Below are 18,638 nucleotides of genomic sequence, written 5' to 3' on the forward strand. Positions count from 1 at the left end.
GACTTGGCAGAGCCAGTCAGGAACAGACCTAAGTGGCCCATGGTGGCAGTGGTGGTGTCCTCCATAAGCTCTACCTTAGAAATCTTTTGTGTAGGCTTACAAGATGTCTGATGATAGTTGTACCTGGACTTTTCTGCAGTCACCTGTAAGCAGGTGATTATATGGGTCAGAAGGGGAAAATATTCTGGGATACAGTGGTAGGGTTTCCCTTTTGTATTTTCTGTTTTTCTTCTTAAATTTTGTGGTTCTCTATGCACTGTGTTTCTTTTCTGTCCTCATTGATTTTGCCATCCAGTGATCCCTCTCCAATATCCATACCTCTCTTGTCTCTTACTTCTATCTCAGGCTTCAATTTCTCTTCTCTGCAAGTTACCAGCTTTTGTATCTTAACCCAGAAATTCTTTTCAAGGCTGTTGCAGGCAGCAGGCTATTATTTATTGCACATTTTGGGTTCTTGTGAGATCTTGAAAGTTGACCTGCTTAGAGGCTAAAGGCAAGTCAGCAGTGATGGTCACATACTGTCTTGTAGCAGTTCCATTGATGTCATTATATTTGGTAATTTATAGCAAAGCTTATGATTGTGAAGGAAAAATAAAAAGAATACATTGTCTAGATGAGTTCAGTAATTTTATGCAAGAGATAAATATTTTAAACCTGAGTACTATAGCAAAACAATACATAGAAATTTGTTACAGCTGCACAGCTATGTAAATATTTGGTTTGCATCTCCAGCCTTCATGCAGTAGTATACAAGTGACTCCTGCCTGATAGATGCAAAACACACAACCTGTCACTGAATCTCTTGTATGACTGGGAAGATACTACATTAATTTTCGTGACCATAGTACAAGGCCCTGTAAATGCTTGAAGGGTGACATGAAGTTCAGTCATGTCAGGGATCAGCAGAAATTAGAGTGATATTTAACACTTTAAGGAAGCATTGTAATATTCAACCAGGCTTTGAAAGGTAAAAATTTTGTTGCGGGGAGGAGGTAAAGAAGGGCAGGTAAATTAAGTGCTCCAAATGGGGTTTCTGTTTATAGGAAAGCATTGAAAGGCAGATAAGACAAAGCATGCTCAGAGATTGGAGGACAGGCATACTGGACTTCAGCATGGGATAAATTGGGAAGCAGTTGAAATTACTGTTGGTAGGATCTGCCTAGAAAGCCCAGACACGTTTTTTTTTTTAAATGCAAATTTTATTGAGATGAATTTACACACCATATAATCCATCCAAAATATGCCATCAGTGGCTCACAGTATCATCACATAGTTGTGCAGTCATCACCACAATCAATTTTAGAATGTTTTCATTACTCCAAAAAGAAAAATGACTCATGGACAAAAAGAAAAAGAAAACCCCAAATTCTCCACATCCCTCCTCCCCTCCTATTGTTGACCCCTAGTATTGATGTGGTACATTTGTTACTGTTGATGAAAGAATACTGAAATATTACTGTTAACTCTAGTCCATAGTTTGCAATAGGTACATTTTTACCCGTATACCCCTTTATTATTAACTCTTTTTAAAAGTCATACATTTGTTCTGGTTCATGAAAGAACTTATTTATACTTGTAGTGTTAATCACAGACACCGCCCACCATAAGGTTCACTGTGTTATGCAATCCCATATCTTAACCTCTAGCTTTCCTTCTAGTGGCATACGTAACTCTAAACAACCCCTTTCAACCACTTTCACAGACAGTTCAGTACTATTACTTATAATCCCAGTAAGTGCTACCGCCCAGATGCCTTTTTAATTGAGTTTGAGGAGTAATATGGTTAGAATTTTAAAAAGAGAAAATTGTAAAAAGGTGTATCATCAATCAGGATAGGCTGTTTTCAACTGGGAGTGGTATTTGCCCCTCCCCCAAGGAACATTCAGCAATGTGTGGAGACATTTTTCGTTGTCACAGCTGAGAGTGGCGAGGGCTGAAGGCCAGGGATGCTATCAAATATTCCACAGTGCACAGGACAGCCCCCCAAAACAAGAATTATCTGACCCAAAATGTCAATAGTGGCAAGGTTTAGAAACCCTGGGTTAGGTAATGCTGTAGTAACAACCAACCCCAAATTCTTAGTGGCTTAAAATAGTAAAGATTTGTTTTTTGCTCATACTACATGTGCATCAGGGATCAGCTGGTGGTTCTGCATCACCTAATCCATATAATTTTAGAGTCCAAGCTGATAGAACAGCCATGGTCTGGAACATTGCTCATACTTTATTGGCCAGAATTAGTTATATAGCTCCTCCTAACCACCAAGAAGTCAGGAATTGCATACTACAATGTGCCCAGAAAGGGTGCAAACTACAGTAGTTGATGAACTGAACAGCATTAAGTACTATCACGGAAGGCAACTTGAACATAGGAGAAGCAAGAGAAAAACCAGTTTCTTTGTGCTGGCCTTTTAGTTCCTCATTGTTAACCTGTTCAGTAGGATAAAATCACAGTGTGCACAAAAAGGGATTAGAAGGATGAAATGTTGCCAGATTATGAGGGGTATCTGTGCTGTTATACTAAGATTCTAGACCTGAGCTTCCCATCTGGTATTGGAAACATTACAGGTGTTTCTTGGTATTGAGCTCCTAAGCTCTTCAAGTAGCCTATATGTAAACTGCCTCTTCCATTTATCTCTGTGCCATAATGTTGTATATTTGCCATATTGTTATATATCTGCAAGCTTTTCATGTGAAAAAGCTTGGTAGGCTCTGCATTTTTTTAGTGGGCTCTACTTGTTTAAAACTGGTATTTATGACTGAAAATGGTAGATTTTAGAAACAACTCTGGTGGCACTATGGAAGCTAAATTGGAAGGGAGAGCTATTAGGAATAGTAGTTAGGAAACCACACTGAGGGTCTAAGTAAGAAAAGATGAAGATTTTTGAATGATGGCACTCTTGAAAATCAGTAGGGTAGTATGGCGATAAAGACGGTTTATTAGAGCTGGTAGCATTGGGTTTAGAATATGTAAAATAGAGAATTGGAAAGGTTGAACTGGAGCTCAGAAGAGAAAGTGAAGCTCTGAACTCCTGCTCATGCTTAGTCATTTATGCATTTAGAGAGGGTCTCTTACGTGCCAGTTGAAGGCCTGAGAGCATTTGGGAATTCTCTGACCCAGGTGAACATTCCCCACTACCCTGTTTAAGGATAGGAGTAGAATGGGAGTCAAAAAAAAAAAGAGACTGGATTTTCTGTTGCCCGATTGGCATTGTTGTCACCCCTTCTAAATTCTCCTATACACCACAGAGGAAAAATTGGGAGCTATATTTCCTAGTAATCCCCTTTCCCACATGGTTCAAGTTAGAGACTGACAATGAAAAGCACTCAAACAAAATTTTGAAAGTAGACGAGGGGAAGCTATTATTCTTCAAAAGCTGATGTAGGTCGCCAAATGGGCAGACAGACAGCAGGCTAGAAGAATTGAGACTTACCCACTTCTGTACTGTAGGCTGAGGATGTCTCTGATGGCTCATCTTACTTTTACTCACTCAGCTCTAACAGTGGTAGCATAAAGGCTCTAATTCCATGTATAGGAATACATAGAGTGGCTTCCTTTTTTTCTGATAGAACCATGATTGTTAGATGGTCCCTGTACTTCTCTGACATAATTTATTGTTTATGTAATTATTTGTTTATTTTCTGGCTTCTTGTTAGACTGTACACTCTCTGCAGGTATGGACCATGTATTCAACAGTCTGTCCCTAACACCTAACATGGTTTCTGTAATCACTCAGATTTATTGAATATTGAATTCTGAAGTAGAAAAGAATGTATAGAAGGAGATTTTAATCAACAAATTCACATTTCCATAAAGTTGGTTAAGCAAAACATGGGCTGAGGAATAGCAGATGAATTTAGTTGATCAGAGGACAGTGGGAGTTTTGTGGAAAAAAACAAGCACTGTCAGAGGAGAGCAGGAGGTAGGGTTATAATTGTAAGAGTTAAGAAGAGTAAGTGTTAAAACATCAGAGCAGTTGATTCAGACTACTTAGACAAGTTTGCAAAAGAGGAGAGAGAAGTTGATTAGCTAGAGCATTGAGGTGAAAAGATAATTCTCCCAGACAGAGAGTCAAATTATAAAGCACTTTTTTAGATATTGGTTCCCATGCCAGCATCCTTATAACCAGAGTTAGTTGACAACTTCTGCTGTCTTGTGGAAAAATTAAGAGCTATAAGGACAATATTTTGAGTTTTCATTTAGGCTAAATATATTCAGTTTAGATTCAGTGCTTCCTCCTTTTGGTGTCAGATTTCTATTTGTTTTTAATTAAACTCTTAGTTAACAGTTGTTGATGTTGCTGTTCCAAATGTCCTTTTTTGGAAAATAAAAGCTGTCAATCTTGCTTCAGATAACCCCTATCAATTTTATTTTTTAATCCACTTCATAAAATTTAAAATCTTTATATACTTAGAAATGAGCAAAAAAAGACAAACTGTCTTAATTTTTGAAATTTTGTGAAATTTGAAATACGTAGGATTTATTAATGAAAATCAATACACTGTTTCTATCAAGCAAATAATGAGGAAAAACAACTTTCATTTTAGATGAAGATCGGCTTTCTAGAAGAAAGAGTATTGTGGACACTGTGTCCATTCAGGTGGATATTTTACCCAGCAATGTTCCTTCTGATGATGTGGTAAGTTGCTGAAAATTTACAGAGGGGTATTGTCTTGAGATAGACATTTAAAGTAATGTTTTACCCCTCCACGCCTTCACACAGGAAAGTCACAAGTCCTAAATTATTCCCAGATCAACTAAGTTGTTAGTAGAAAGTAATTTGGGTTAACCCTAAGCATAGTCATAATTTATTTTGCTGAACTCATTTCAGCTATCGATAAAGATTCATAAACTTGATCTTGTGTGTAATAATATTGTTATACTATTGATTTCACATTGTAATTCAGCAGGAAAACTTTATAAAGGAACTGTGGAACATAACTACTAAGTGAGATTTTTTTTATATATAAGTAAGAAATGTTACATAAGGCAGGTTATTAAATCAGTAAGCCCTCTAGATCCTGTATATTTTTAAAGGTTTATGAAACATAAATTATGGGAAGAAATGAAATATAAACTCTCACAGGCAGCCAAAAGCTTACTGCTTCCTTCAAGTTCCAAAACTCACTTAATAGGGAAACTTTGTCATTTAGTATAGTAAATATAATGAATTTAATGTAGCTTAAACTGTAACAGTGATTTCTTTAAAGACTGTATCTTATTTGTAACATTATAAATTGAATGCTCTCATCCTATTTCAGTAGAGCACAAGAGTACTCTCCTGAGTTATAGGAAGAAAAAGCAACCAGTATTCTCTCAGGTTTATTCCACACAAATCACCAGAGAATTGTAATAGTCAAGTAAAAATGCCAAAATGCCAGCATGTCAAGGCAGCCTCCTTCTTGTGGTTTTTCCGCTGTTTGCTTTCCTAGGATTTTCATTATTTCTCATTGGCACAAGATAAATAATTAAAAGAATATCCATATAAAAGAAAAGGGGGTGGAAGTTGTCTGAATCCAATGCTTTCTAAGCTTCATTTCTCCTCCCTCCTTCTAATCCCCACCAGTTAATTTATCTTCAGAAACTTAAGCTATTTGGTGGCCAAGGGTACAGCTGACCACCAAATATCTTCCATGTTGATCAACTCTCCATTATATTGAATCAGTTTTCTTAACAAATTTTCAGCAGAACTTCAAGAGTAGTTAAGAGGCAGTTAATATTCAATTTGAAACTTAGGGCATTAAGGCTGATTTAATGTGTCTTACCAATTTAAGGTGCAAGAAAAATCATCTTCCTAAATTCACCTCATACTTCAAAGCCATTTTAATGTATGTATTCCATACTAGTAAGATAGATATCTTGCTAATAACTCTTTTAATGATTCTGTATTGATCTGCTATTACCTTTTGAGGGAAAAAAGTCATCCAAAGCCATAGATGACTTTGTTTTGTCAAGAGTACAGTGTATTTTTTGGACTGATACTGTGCCATTCTCCTTTTGTTAACTTTTTAAAATGTCTTACAAAAATAGAGAACACTTGAAGCTGTTACACCATCAACCTCTTTTGATAAAATGAACTGAAACGTTTTCATAATTGGGGGGGGGGGGTCTTGAACATGAATTTTATATTTTAAGTCCGTTAATATATTTGTTAACTTTTTAACAGTCCTGTTGTTTTCTGTTTGCTATGACTCTAAATCCCAAGTAAAATATGTCTCACACTGAAGATTAAGTACGATTTGGTATCAGATTTAGTTGAACACATTTGAGTTTCAAATTCATTTACTATCATGAAATGAGCTTGATTATTTGGGGAAATGGGTAGGATATTTTATATATATGTATATGTATGTGTATATATATATATAGTAAATTTGGATACATATTACATTTTTCTTTGCACAAAATTGTTACTATGTAGCTGAACAGGATTGTTGTTCATTCTAGGACAAATAGCAGATCTTTGTTTTATACATACATACTGTTATCTCTTTTCCTAAATACAACTGAAGAAAGAACCTGCTGTGCTAGATGCTGTAAAATTACTAAGGTGTCAGTGACAACGGCATAACAAATACTCTGATTGGGGAAAAAAAATGAATTTATGCAGGCCCAAGGATGTTCTACAATCTATATTATCGCTCTAAAGCAAAAGTTACAAAGAGTAAAATGAACTTGAAAATTCCTTAGGAATGTGCCTCATTAGAGACGTGTGCACCATTTTTCCATAAGTCTAGTGCAACCAGTTTTTCCTCTAGAGTTGGAACAAATTGTAGATTGGTTGAGCACCAAAATATGAATCACTAAAAACTAGCAAAAGCAATCTGCCTTTATTTTTTTAAAATAGGAGTCATAAAAGGGAAGAGTGGGAGGCAAGATTGGAGCCACATTACATAGAAAGTTTTATGACCAAGCTGAGGGCATGTAATTTGGTACAAAATGAGAACTGTAGAAAGTTGGACAATGTCATTATCAGAGCTGCTTTCATAAATGGAATCCCTCAGAAGCATGACTAAGCTAAATAAGAAAGAAGAAACTAGAAGTAGAGAGGCCAGTCAGGGGATGCTTATAATAGTCCATGCTTGAAGTAACTAAGACCTGAGCTAGTGTGGCCTGGCTGGAGGTAGGAAGAGAGACAATGGTAGCAGGAGTACTTGGTTCTAAAGGTGGAATGGATACCACCAACAAGCAACTTCAAAGGGTTTACACAAAGAAGGTCATAAAAGAGGGGGTGGACAAATTACTTGGAGATTTTTGATGTTGGAAGACTGTATCATAACTATCTGATCTAGGGAAAACAAAAAATAGGAAGAGTTAGGAAACTAAGGTATTTTCGCTTTTCACTTATCCAGGATTGAAAGGTAATAAGTAAAAATTATTCATAACAAAAATGCAGGTTTTCTTCTCCCATGTTCTTTCTTCTGTACTATAGTTGTCTTTGCAAAGTCCAGAGCTCCTAGCCAATTCTCCGAATAATGGTGGGTTGTTTTTTTCATTGAAGTATTAGTTTGCTTCTAGGTACAAATAATTGACCAGCTAGAGCCTAATCTTGTATGTCTGCTCCAAATGTCTAGAACAAAGCAACTGAAGATTCCCAAGTTTAATCTGACTTCTTGAGATATGAATCCTCAGTAGAAAAACCGAGGTAGTGGAACTCTTGCCGCTTGATTTCCAGCTAAAGCCTTTGTATTGCAGAGAAGCTAAGGTGCAAAGCATGAAGTATTTTGCTTTCATTAGTCTTGCTGCCTTAGACTTAGAAAAAGAAGTCCATGAGCTAAAATTAGGGATGACCAGAGTTCCAGGCAAGTACTCATATATCATTTTTAAATTTTTATTCAGAGATAACTGTAGTAACTGGATATATTCCTTATACAAATGTGCTGGTGTCATAAAAAGTATTATTGACTCTTAACATAAAGCAGTTGACTTCATACTTTTTACATACTTAAAAGTGATTTGAGAATCCTATGTTAAGGGGATTTCTGAAAAAAATAAAACTTGGTGGTTGATCTTAGTCCAAAATATGCTTATTTTAAGATGTTAACTATACTCATTGAACACTTCTCAAAGTGGCAATTCTTACTTTTAAGCCATTTAAAGTCTTAGTTATTTCATGTTTTGATTTATATGCTGTTTGTGTTACCAAAATTATCGAGGTTATAAAGTACTTAGTTCTCATTTATCACATGATTAAAAAAAATGTATTTATATATAATCTCTGTCCGGAATAACTCAAAGTGAGTAGGATTAAATTGGAGTCAGAGTTACTGGAAATTGAATTCTGTAACTCAAAGGGTGGCTAGACTGCCTCAGGGATCCTAATTCAGCCAGCCTAACACTGATCTGAACCCTGCAGTATGCCATTGTAACAACCAGTGAAAAACTGGCAGTTATTTGACACTGGAGTATCTACAAATCAAGCCAACACAAAGAAGAAAAAAGAAGTTGTAAAAGTTCTTAGGTGACTTTGTAACTGGATGAAGGTATTATTTACATTGATATTTCTAAATTCTTAATTTACTTAAAATCAATTTTCTCTAGGTTAGTAACACTGAGGAAATCACCTTTGAAGCACTGAAGAAAGCAATTGGTGAGATTTTTTTATATTTTAGTACTTTTTGCATTCCTAATAGTTTTTGTTTAGATGCCAAAATAAATAGGGGCAACATGGCAGAGGAAAAAAGAAAAGAAAATACTGTTGGTTTTTATATAAATATATAATTGACTAAACTATGTTCTTTAGGCCTTTGTCTTGTCTCATCATAAATAAGTGTTTTCTGTCAGATAGACTGGCATTCTTAAAGTTGTGATAACATAACCACAGGGTATTTTAATGCCATCCCTATTTGGTAGCCAGGATTCAGGAACTCTTGACTTTATAGGTGGCATGGATTTAGAAGTAAATTTAAAAACCTATGAGAAATAGTCTGTGTATTTTCTTTTATGGAGGAGCTGTAGGAATAAGAATTCTGAGAAATCCGGAGAAACTCAATGTACTGGTTTTTAATAGGCACAGAGTGGTGTAATTAACAGTGTATTTATAATGGAATAAGAGAAAGGAGCTGGCTGAGATGGTTACCAGGCATTGTAGGATGTGTCATTTTATCAATGAGATCACTGAAGCAGAGAAGTTAAATAACTCTCCTGGGATCATACAACTAGCCTACTTTCAAATTCAGGTCTGACAGACTCCATAATGCTTATCTTTGATAAGACATTACCCTAACTGTTTTCTCCTTTGGCCTTTATGTAAATAAATTTCATCTTATATCGTTTGTCTCTTACTTTTTTAAAAATAATGCCTTCAATTAAATATTGGTATTAATCATTACTAGGCTAATGGATGTCTTGGTCTCAATTCTTTTCTAGTTGGTAAAACAGTATCAGTATCCTTCATGCTAAATATATTTAGAATTAAGTTCAACTTTCAGTATTAATAAAGTTAGGAATTATTTTGATGAATAAGGGAAACAAATTCCAGATTCATATATGGTCCAGGCAGGGGAAAAAAATTGACCTATATTTGATCAAAGGTACCAAGATAAGAAAATCATTATCAAGGGAATGAACTATCATGCCATCTAACATATGTAGCACTTTTTCAAATTGTATGTAACATGAAATGTTTTCTGGCCGTTTTTACCAAGTAATGCTTAATCCAATAGAGACCTTTTTTCTGATTGCAATACAATATCAAGTTTGCCAAGATAAAATTAATTCTGACAGTAAGCATTTTTTAAAACTACGTGCAAGGTGCTTTGAGGCATTTAAAGATTAATAAAATATGTTGAAGAATTTACAGTCTAGGCCAGTGGTTCTCAAAGTGGGCTGTGGACTCCTGGAGGGTCCATGAAGTAAAAAGTATTTTTGTCATATTAAGACATTTGCCTTTTTTACTGTATTGATTAGAATGAATTTAGGTAATGGCATCATACTGTGCTAATGCTTCTAATTTGTTTAAAACAAACTCACAGTTTAAGACAAAATTTTACTTAAGAATGTCCTTAATGAAGCAGTATGATTTTACTAATTTTCTTAAATCTCATCTCATAGTCTCTTTAATATTCTGCGTGATGAAATTGGAAGTACATATATAACACTCCTGTGATTATCTTGAGCCACAAGCTAACCTTGTCGTTTTTTATATATAATGCCATTTTTACTTTTTTTAAAAAAAGCATTAATGGAAAACCTATGATATTTGGCAGACATTTTCTCAAAAATTAAATGAGACTGTGACTTCAAGAAAGAAAAAAAAAGTGTTTGCTGTCAGTGATAAAATTAATGATTTCGAACAAAAATTGGAATTTTGGAACTTATATCGCCACTGTGGATTTGACCGTTTCCCAAAATTTAAAAACTTTTCTAATATGATCAATGGTGATACAAACACCACCACTAACACATACACACACACACACACACACAAAAACACGGAAGTGCACATTTGGAAGTTCTGTGTATGTCAGTGAACCAGTATTTCAAGTGACCATTGCGTGATGTTACTGAATCATGCATGCTGAAAGATATATTCGAAGTGTAAAACAGGCCAATGGATTTTGACATTAACAGAATACAAAAAGTTAATTAATAATATTTCAGATACCATATTGTAACTAACTTTTAAGAAACTACCACAAAAGAATCAAAAAAGGGTATCCATAATTATGGGAAAAGGCTATTAGAATAATTTTTTCCTCTTCCAGTACGTATCTGTGAGGCTGGGGTTTTTTTACATACTTCAACCAAAATGACGTATAGCAGCAGACGGAATGCATTTGCAGATGGGATAATCCAGTTGCCTTCTATTAAGCCAGACATTAAGGAAATTTGCAAAATTATAAAGGATTATCCCCTCTCTTTGCTATTTTTTTTCTTTTGGAGAATATGTGATTTTTTTTCATTAATTAAATAACTTAAATGTTATTTATATTAATATGTAATGTTAATATGTATTTTTAAGTGAATTAAATACTTTTTTTAAGTTTCTCAGTTTTATATTCTAATATGGAAAATATTAGTAGATATAACATAGAAACAAAAGCTCTTGGTTTTCTTGATAATTTCTTAGAATGTAAGGGAGTCTTGAAACCAAAAAGTCTGAAAACTGCTTGTCTAATGCATGGAAAGCAAATTTGCTACCTGCAGGCCAAATTTAGGTGGAAGTATTATTTCAGAAATCGAATTTGAATACCTAAACACTAGGGATGTATACCTCAGCTTGTTCAAGTCACCTTACTCCTACTGCTTTTACATGGCCTGATTTGTATTTCCTAGCTGATCCCTGGCATGTTTAAGCTTGTAAACAACAGGGAGATGATCATAATTCTGCATTATAGTCATTCAGAATATACAAAATCTTCAACTGTGTTACCTACCATGGTTTCAAAAGGAATGAAAAATATCATTCCAGTTTCCTTCCTGCATGCTGTTTCCACTTATTAAACCTAGCTAATTGTTACCTACATTTTAACTAGCTGAAAGAGCTTTATTTATGGAACCTTGAATGTTAATACATTTCCTCCTTTGAAATTTTTGACTAGCAAAGTAAAACCATGAAGAGTCACTGAGTTTTTATAGTTAGTAAGCCGTCAATCGGCAAGCCATAAATTAGCCTTCTTTCAATATTCTTAAGTGACCAGACACAGTTATTATATTAATGGTATTAGACATTTATTGTTTTACTGTCTCGCAAGCTTTGGCCAGGTCACACATCATCTTAGGATAAAATAACCCTTTTCAAATTGTGGCAAATAAATTGAAAAGGTTAGGACAATATGGCCCCAAATTGTCTTGTCTGTACTTTAGTTATTCCATTCAGTATCAAATGGAGTTAGCAAACATTTAATACCTCGTATCTGCAAGAGCACCAGTGTTAATAAAATAATCATCCTTCACGAAGGACCTTGAAGATGTTTGACTTGCAAGAAGTTAATCGTGCTGGTGCTTTTTTGGGGAAGAGAGATGGTTTATAAGAGGGTCTTGTGCTGGTCATTTTACCTCTTTAGATTGTGTGTGTGTACTTTCTAGCCTTAAGTGAGACATTTCGAGGAAGTTATGCATTTTGCTTTTTACCTCATGAAATTAGCATTGCAAAATGTCTTTATTTTTTATTTGTAGATCATTTGCTCTTATGGTCATTGGTAGAGTTCTATAAAATTCTTTATACCTTTTTAACCTGCCTTTATAAACATTTGTTTAGACACCAGTGGAATGGAAGAACAAGAGAAAGAAAAGAGGCGTCTTGTGATAGAGAAATTCCAGAAAGCACCTTTCGAAGAAATAGCAGCACAGTGTGAATCCAAGGTAAGTGAACAAATGGTGAGGGGGTTGGAGTGGCGTTTGATTTTGTGGAAACTGTCTCTTGATAATTGGTTGGTAGGATCCAAGCTTTAGACAAATTAATGAAACACAAGGAAATGTATCTGACAGGAAAAAACTGAAGGCATAGCTAATGAAGTCTCACTAGTTTCTTTGCATAATGTAAGCTAATGAAAATGGCAGATCAAAAAGTAAATGATGATTGTTGTGGCTTCGATATCTTTTTGCAGTAGTTTTCAGTGTTTTGCTGTGGGTATTGTGTGTGTGTGTTAGGTTGGTTTAATTTTAGCAGTGAAATTCTAGGAGAGGAAAAATATATATAAAATTCCAATACATGAGACAGCATTCTGTACTATTAGCTGAATAGTTACAGTAATTCCTTGCCTTTAAAATTACATTTTATAATTTCATATAGGTATTTAGAAAATAATAAATCCTTTCTTAACTTATTATTATTTTTTTTTTTTTGATCTCCTTCACAGGCAAATTTGCTTCATGATAGACTTGCTCAGATTTTGGAACTCACCATACGGTAAAGGTTTTGTTACTACAACAGCAATGACACAACAACAACAAAATAGAAACAATTAGAACTCTATTAGACACTGGCTGATTATGTTCGATTGATTGTGCTTTTCATTTAGGCATTTTAAGGGTAAACACCATCTCATATAGGTGATTTTTTTTAATCTCAGTAGCCATTCTGTTTACTAGCTGGAGACTGGTACCATTTCTTGTCCAGGTGTCTTCTGGTTTTTCTAGCTTCCCTTAGACTGTTCATTAACTTTATAATGGTCCTTTAAGGAAATCTGGGTAATTTGGAAGACCTACATTCTAATATTATATTTAACCAGGAAATTGCCCATATTTGACCGTTTTGACTACAAAACCACAATTTAATATGGCTTAACTCACAGTTCTCTCCAAGGCCGTAATGAGAATTATTGAACTTTTTTGAGCTTTCCTAAGTCCTACCCATTTGAGTCCTGTTTTTTATGCCCCATAAAGCATAGTGTTTAACATAACTTTGGTTATTCTGTGTCTATTTGTTATTAAGTATTGCAGTACACGAAGGAGGGAGAAGCAAACTCCAGGGAAAACCTTCCACATATCCATACTTTGACTTCACTGTGGAAACAGGCATTTGTATAAAACAACACAGTCGAAGAGCCAAAGATAGCTGTGTTTATGGATTTTTTTTTAATATCAGCCGTAATTTTTATATTTTTAACATGACGAACTGAATCTGTTTTATTTCAGCGCCAGTATCCTTTAACTAAGAAGAGACAAGTAGATGCCCAGATCCCCTTGCTTTTTCATTTCAGCCTTTTTTCTGACTTCATATGCAAGACACATTTTCATTAATATTACCTCTCATTCTAGGCTCTTCCCCCACCATTACTACCATTATGTGATATTTTATATTGGTGGGTATGGGCATTTACTTCTTGGGCGCCTATTAGTTGTAATATTAAATGTCTGCTGTGTGCTGATATTACACTATGTGCTTTATGTCTATTATTATTACTAATCCTCACCACAACCCTGAAAGATAGGTAGATGCTATTTTTTTCACGTTCCAGGTAAAGACACCAAGGCTTAGAGAAGTAATGTAACATGCTGAAGGTCATATAGCTAGTGAGTGGCAAAGCCAAAATTCAGATCCATGACCCATGCTCTTAAATGACATGTTGCTAGGGACCATCTCATGTTACATTTAGCCACACTAACATAACTATGTAGATTTCATATTTTAGAATAAGTGTTATAACATTCTGTTCTATTGATGTAAAACTACTAATATTTAACATTTATTGAACACTTATTACTATTAGTTAATACTTATTAAATGCTTAAGACAGGCTACATATGATGGTAGGTGCATTCTTTCCTTTATTATTTACAACAGACCTTAGTGATTATTATTCTTCTGTTAAAAGTATAGAAACAGAGGCACATAAAAAGTTAGGTAATTTAACCAGAACATGTCACCCTCCTGGTACAGCAGTTAGGGTATTTTCTCAGTCATGGAAACTCATAGTGGTTTTGAGTTCCCAAGTTTGTATGGCATCTCATTGCATAGGTGTGATTGATGACATCTCTGCCCATGTGGTTGAATTCAGTCAGCAGCCAATCCCAGAGGTTGGGAAAGGTGGGCAGATAGGAAGTGTGCAGTTCAAAGCCTCAACCTCACATGGTTGGTCTTTCTAGTGGGGCTGGCCCCCACCTAAAAACTGCAAGCTGGCCCTCCCTGTCATCTCGTTTGCAATGAACTATCAGGTAAGTTCTCAGAGGTTGCTTCCTCAGAAACTGAGGACAACAGCAGCCATGTTTTTCATTATATGGCAATAAAATACTAGCATACTCAAAGAACTATATAGGACTTAAAAGAAATAACTATAAATTCCTGAAAGATGCTTAAGAATACTTCTATTAAGTGGGAAGTCATATTGGATGGAAGTCAATATAGAGACAATTCTCCATAGATTAGTCTACATTCTATATTAATATATTAGTCTGTAGATGAATCTTTATAGTTTAGTCAAAATCTTCACCAAATATTTTTTATATTAGAACAAATGATGCTAAAGGCAATGGGGAGGAATGCACAACAAGAACAGGTGGGGGGGGGGTGCTGTGGAAAAATAAAACAAGGGAGTGTTTGCCTTGCTAGGTAGGAAAACTTGATAGAGCTTTGGGCTTGTTTACAGATAAGTAGCATAGAGGAGAATTCGGAAATAGAAAGCATATGTGGTAAAGATGACATTCAGCTTTTCAGGGAAAAGAGCAAATATTCAGTAAATCTTGTTTGGACAACTGCTTAAAATTATTGAGCAGTAAGGGAGAGAAGGAGAACTCCTACTTCACATTTACCAAAATGAAAAAATTTTACTCTTTGTTTAGAAAGATACATAGAAACACTGTATGAATGTATATGTTTAAGAAAATGGGTACACTCAAATGCTGAAAGTATAAATTGCAGGTATTCTGGCAGCATGTGCCAAGGTCAAAATTGTGAATACACTTTGACCCATAAATTCTATTTGTAAGATTGTAAATCAAGTTAGACAGTCAGGATAAAATAAGGTATTACAAGAATAGACGTGTGAGCATTATTTATAATAATGAAAAATGGGCATGAACCTGAATTTGTCATCTGGATTAAATAACCATGGAATATTAAATCAATTATGCTATTTCCATATAAATACCACAATGTCATCAAAAAAGGTAGAGTATGTGTATGTGGAAGATTTTATACCACAGTGTCTCGAAAAGGGTAGTATATATATGTGAAAGATTCTTCTACAGTGAAACAAAGAAATTTACTAGAATGGATATAGTGTAATTCCATTATATAAAATTTATATTCCTATATTCCAAGGGAAATGTCTGTTTTAGACTTAAAAACAGCTCAGCACATTTATATCCACTGCGATCTATTTCCCATACAGCCTGGTAGCTGGCTAGCAACTACATCACATTGATCTCTTCAGTTGAGTCTTACTTCGCCATTTGCAGGTACTTGGTAGAATGCTCAACAATGTTGACTGTATCTTGTTCTTCTTTTACAGTCCTCCTCCAAGTCCGTCAGGAACACTGGCCATTACTTCTGGACATGCCCAATACCAGTCTGTCCCGGTTTATGAGATGAAGTTTCCAGATCTGTGTGTGTACTGAATGGCTCATGAAGACCTCAGCATAGTGTTTTAAAGCCTAAAAATTAAGGCCAAGCTGAGTTTTCAGGGTTTACTTGATGCATATTAACATACATATTGGAAATAGTGATGGAACTTATCTTTAACCAAATGCTCGGCATACCATAATAGAAATTTTAGAACTGTATATTATTTAGACTACTTTTCAAGATAGATTTCTGCCATGTTAATTTCTTTGGGGATTCCTGTTGTTTTTAAAGTTGAACATGTATTGGTCCACTGTTAAACAGTATATTTTAAACTTCCCAAAGACATGTAATTTTTTTTAAAAATTTAAGCCTTGCAAGGGTTAAAAATGTATGAAGTGACCACTGTATTTCTTCAGCATCTACACAACTGCTTGGAAATAGAATTGCTTTTGTTTTTGGTCTGCAAAAGCAAATACGTACAATATATTACTAATCATGGGGCTGCAAAACTATTCTGTGGCTTTTTGTCCCCATGCTTTAGATGAGTTGTGATAGGCATCTATTTACTATAATGACATGACTGGCATTCCTCAACTTGTTTACAGTAAGAAGATATCTATTGAATAGTATTCCTAGAATACGATCCTAAAAATCGCCATACTTGAGGCATCCAGTTGTAATACTGTGTCTCCTGCCGAGAGTTTCACTATTCTACTTGAGAGGCTTAGAGCTTACTCTAGGAGTACCGAACTGTGCAATATTTTTTTACATCTTAAGATGTATTAGTTTATAGGCTATGCTTTGAAATTATAGTAGTATTTTGTTGTGGCACCATTAATTAAATGAGATATATATTTAGTATAGGAAAAAAAGAGACATTTAAACACCTACTAGTTCACCTGTGAGGAGTCTGTACATTTCAATTAAGAGCACATTAAAATGCATTTTTACATTGTGCATTGTTTTGTACCCTTGTAGTCAAAAATTCCCCAATAGACTTAATTTGTAAGATTTGAACCGTAACTTGTATGCAGCTCTGTTTAGGATTAGTTATATTACACTTGAAAAGAGTGCCTGTAGTTTTAGCAATCAAGTGTGCTAAGGATTGTCAGTTTAAGCTTCTATTGCTTTAAACTACACAGATTTCATGCACATTTACATATGCATTGACAGACCCATAGTGGTTTCTTAAAATTATGTACATTTTAGTGAATTCCATGACATGATAAGAAATAACAGCTTTCTTTGAAAATCATAAAATTCTCTTCGGACACTTTTATAAAATCACCTTTTTATAATTCTGCTATCTTTTCCAATCAGATTTCTTTTTACATAAAACAATATACGTATCACAAACTATAGCTTAAAGCAATTCCATTTTTGTTTTTGTTTTTGTTTGAAAAATTGCAGTGAAGAATAGGATGTTATCACCTTGTGTTTATGATTATTGGGCACCTTTATTAGAAACAGAAAATAGTAAGGAAATAGAACAAGCATATGTGAAAATTTTTGAATATTTAAATCAAAGTGCCCTCATTCCTTGAACAATGAAAAAGATTCTAGTCACTTAGATTTATACAAGGACACCAACCACCCTGGACTGCTCATTAAATGTGGATGAGCAAGACTTTGTTTCAGTGTGATAGTGTAGTCACCAGTGGAGGATTTACTCACCATATTGCAGCTGACACTGTAGCTTCACTTGATCAGGTAAAATGTTTTACCATTTAACAGGCCAAGTTTTATGTTTTTTTTCTTTTCCCTTTTTTCTTCTGTATGTTTAGAGCAGGTATTAAATTTTAACTGCATTTTAAGAAATCTAAGCAGGGGAACATGCAAAAACAATCATCATCCACTTGGATGTCATTTTATAGATTAACACTGTGTGCTTTTGTATGAAAAAATATATAATTTAATAGTATAAGAAAAGAAGGTATATATTCATTTGCACTCATGAAAAACACAAACTTAGCTCTACAAAATTTCTTCTTTCTCCGAGATTTAAAACTGCATGTATTGCATGTAAAGGAAAATCATTGAAATTAATGTTTATCGCCCCTTTCTGTTGGTCTCTTTGCAAACTGTTGATTTAGGCTTAGTGGGGTTTATTGTTGTTTGTTTGTTGTTTTCTTTTAAATCACAGAAGATTTCTATGTATCCTGAACTGGTCTTGTTAACAATGATTCTTGAGAATTGGACTTTTTCTTTGATTTGTTCCTTCCATGGTGCAGGTAATTCTGCAGGTAAAAGACAGGTATACTGTATTTTAACCAGTTTGGATATTGGAAGATTAGGATTTGTTAAGTTCACTGTATTGCTTTATTTTTGTAGATATTTAAAATCCTTAATAAACTGTAAGTCATTCTCTTTTCGCAGTATAGAATTTATTATATATCATTCACTTTTTTCTCAACCTTGAATAGTTCACATTTAAATTTTCCTCCCATATTTGTGTTGTCTGTGACTGCTTAAATAGAATTTGATTTTCACTGGAGTTTATCTGAATATACACAAATATATGTAATTATTTCCTTAATATTTCTGAATTCATTTTCTTCTAGAATAGTAGTACGTTTTACCAGCAGTTAATTTCTCTCTCCCCAAAATGTTTCTTCTCTTCTCATCTGAAAACAAAACTAATTTTTCTTATTTATGATGATAAATGTAATGAATGTAACGAAGTAAGGTT

At 34.5% G+C, this 18,638-nt stretch overlaps 1 protein-coding gene across 2 annotated transcripts in view; it reads left to right on the top strand.

Moving 5' to 3' along the window:
- The window catches only part of EFR3A (EFR3 homolog A), a 140,867-nt gene extending 122,553 nt beyond the window's left edge, over positions 1–18,314 (top strand). Inside the window, exons 19-23 of one of the 2 annotated variants that reach the window (XM_037802375.1) lie at positions 4,548–4,639; positions 8,542–8,590; positions 12,203–12,306; positions 12,804–12,853; positions 15,897–18,314. In XM_037802375.1, the coding sequence (XP_037658303.1) occupies positions 4,548–4,639; positions 8,542–8,590; positions 12,203–12,306; positions 12,804–12,853; positions 15,897–16,002 (401 nt within the window). In that variant the 3' untranslated portion in view covers positions 16,003–18,314. Of the gene's footprint in view, positions 1–4,547; positions 4,640–7,574; positions 7,803–8,541; positions 8,591–12,202; positions 12,307–12,803; positions 12,854–15,896 lie in introns of those variants that run through there. The other variant, XM_037802376.1, reaches the window with a different exon arrangement.
- Positions 18,315–18,638: the final 324 nt, after the last annotated feature.

The sequence above is a fragment of the Choloepus didactylus genome, chromosome 14 (assembly GCF_015220235.1).
Source record: "Choloepus didactylus isolate mChoDid1 chromosome 14, mChoDid1.pri, whole genome shotgun sequence".
NCBI classification, from domain to species: domain Eukaryota; kingdom Metazoa; phylum Chordata; class Mammalia; order Pilosa; family Megalonychidae; genus Choloepus; species Choloepus didactylus.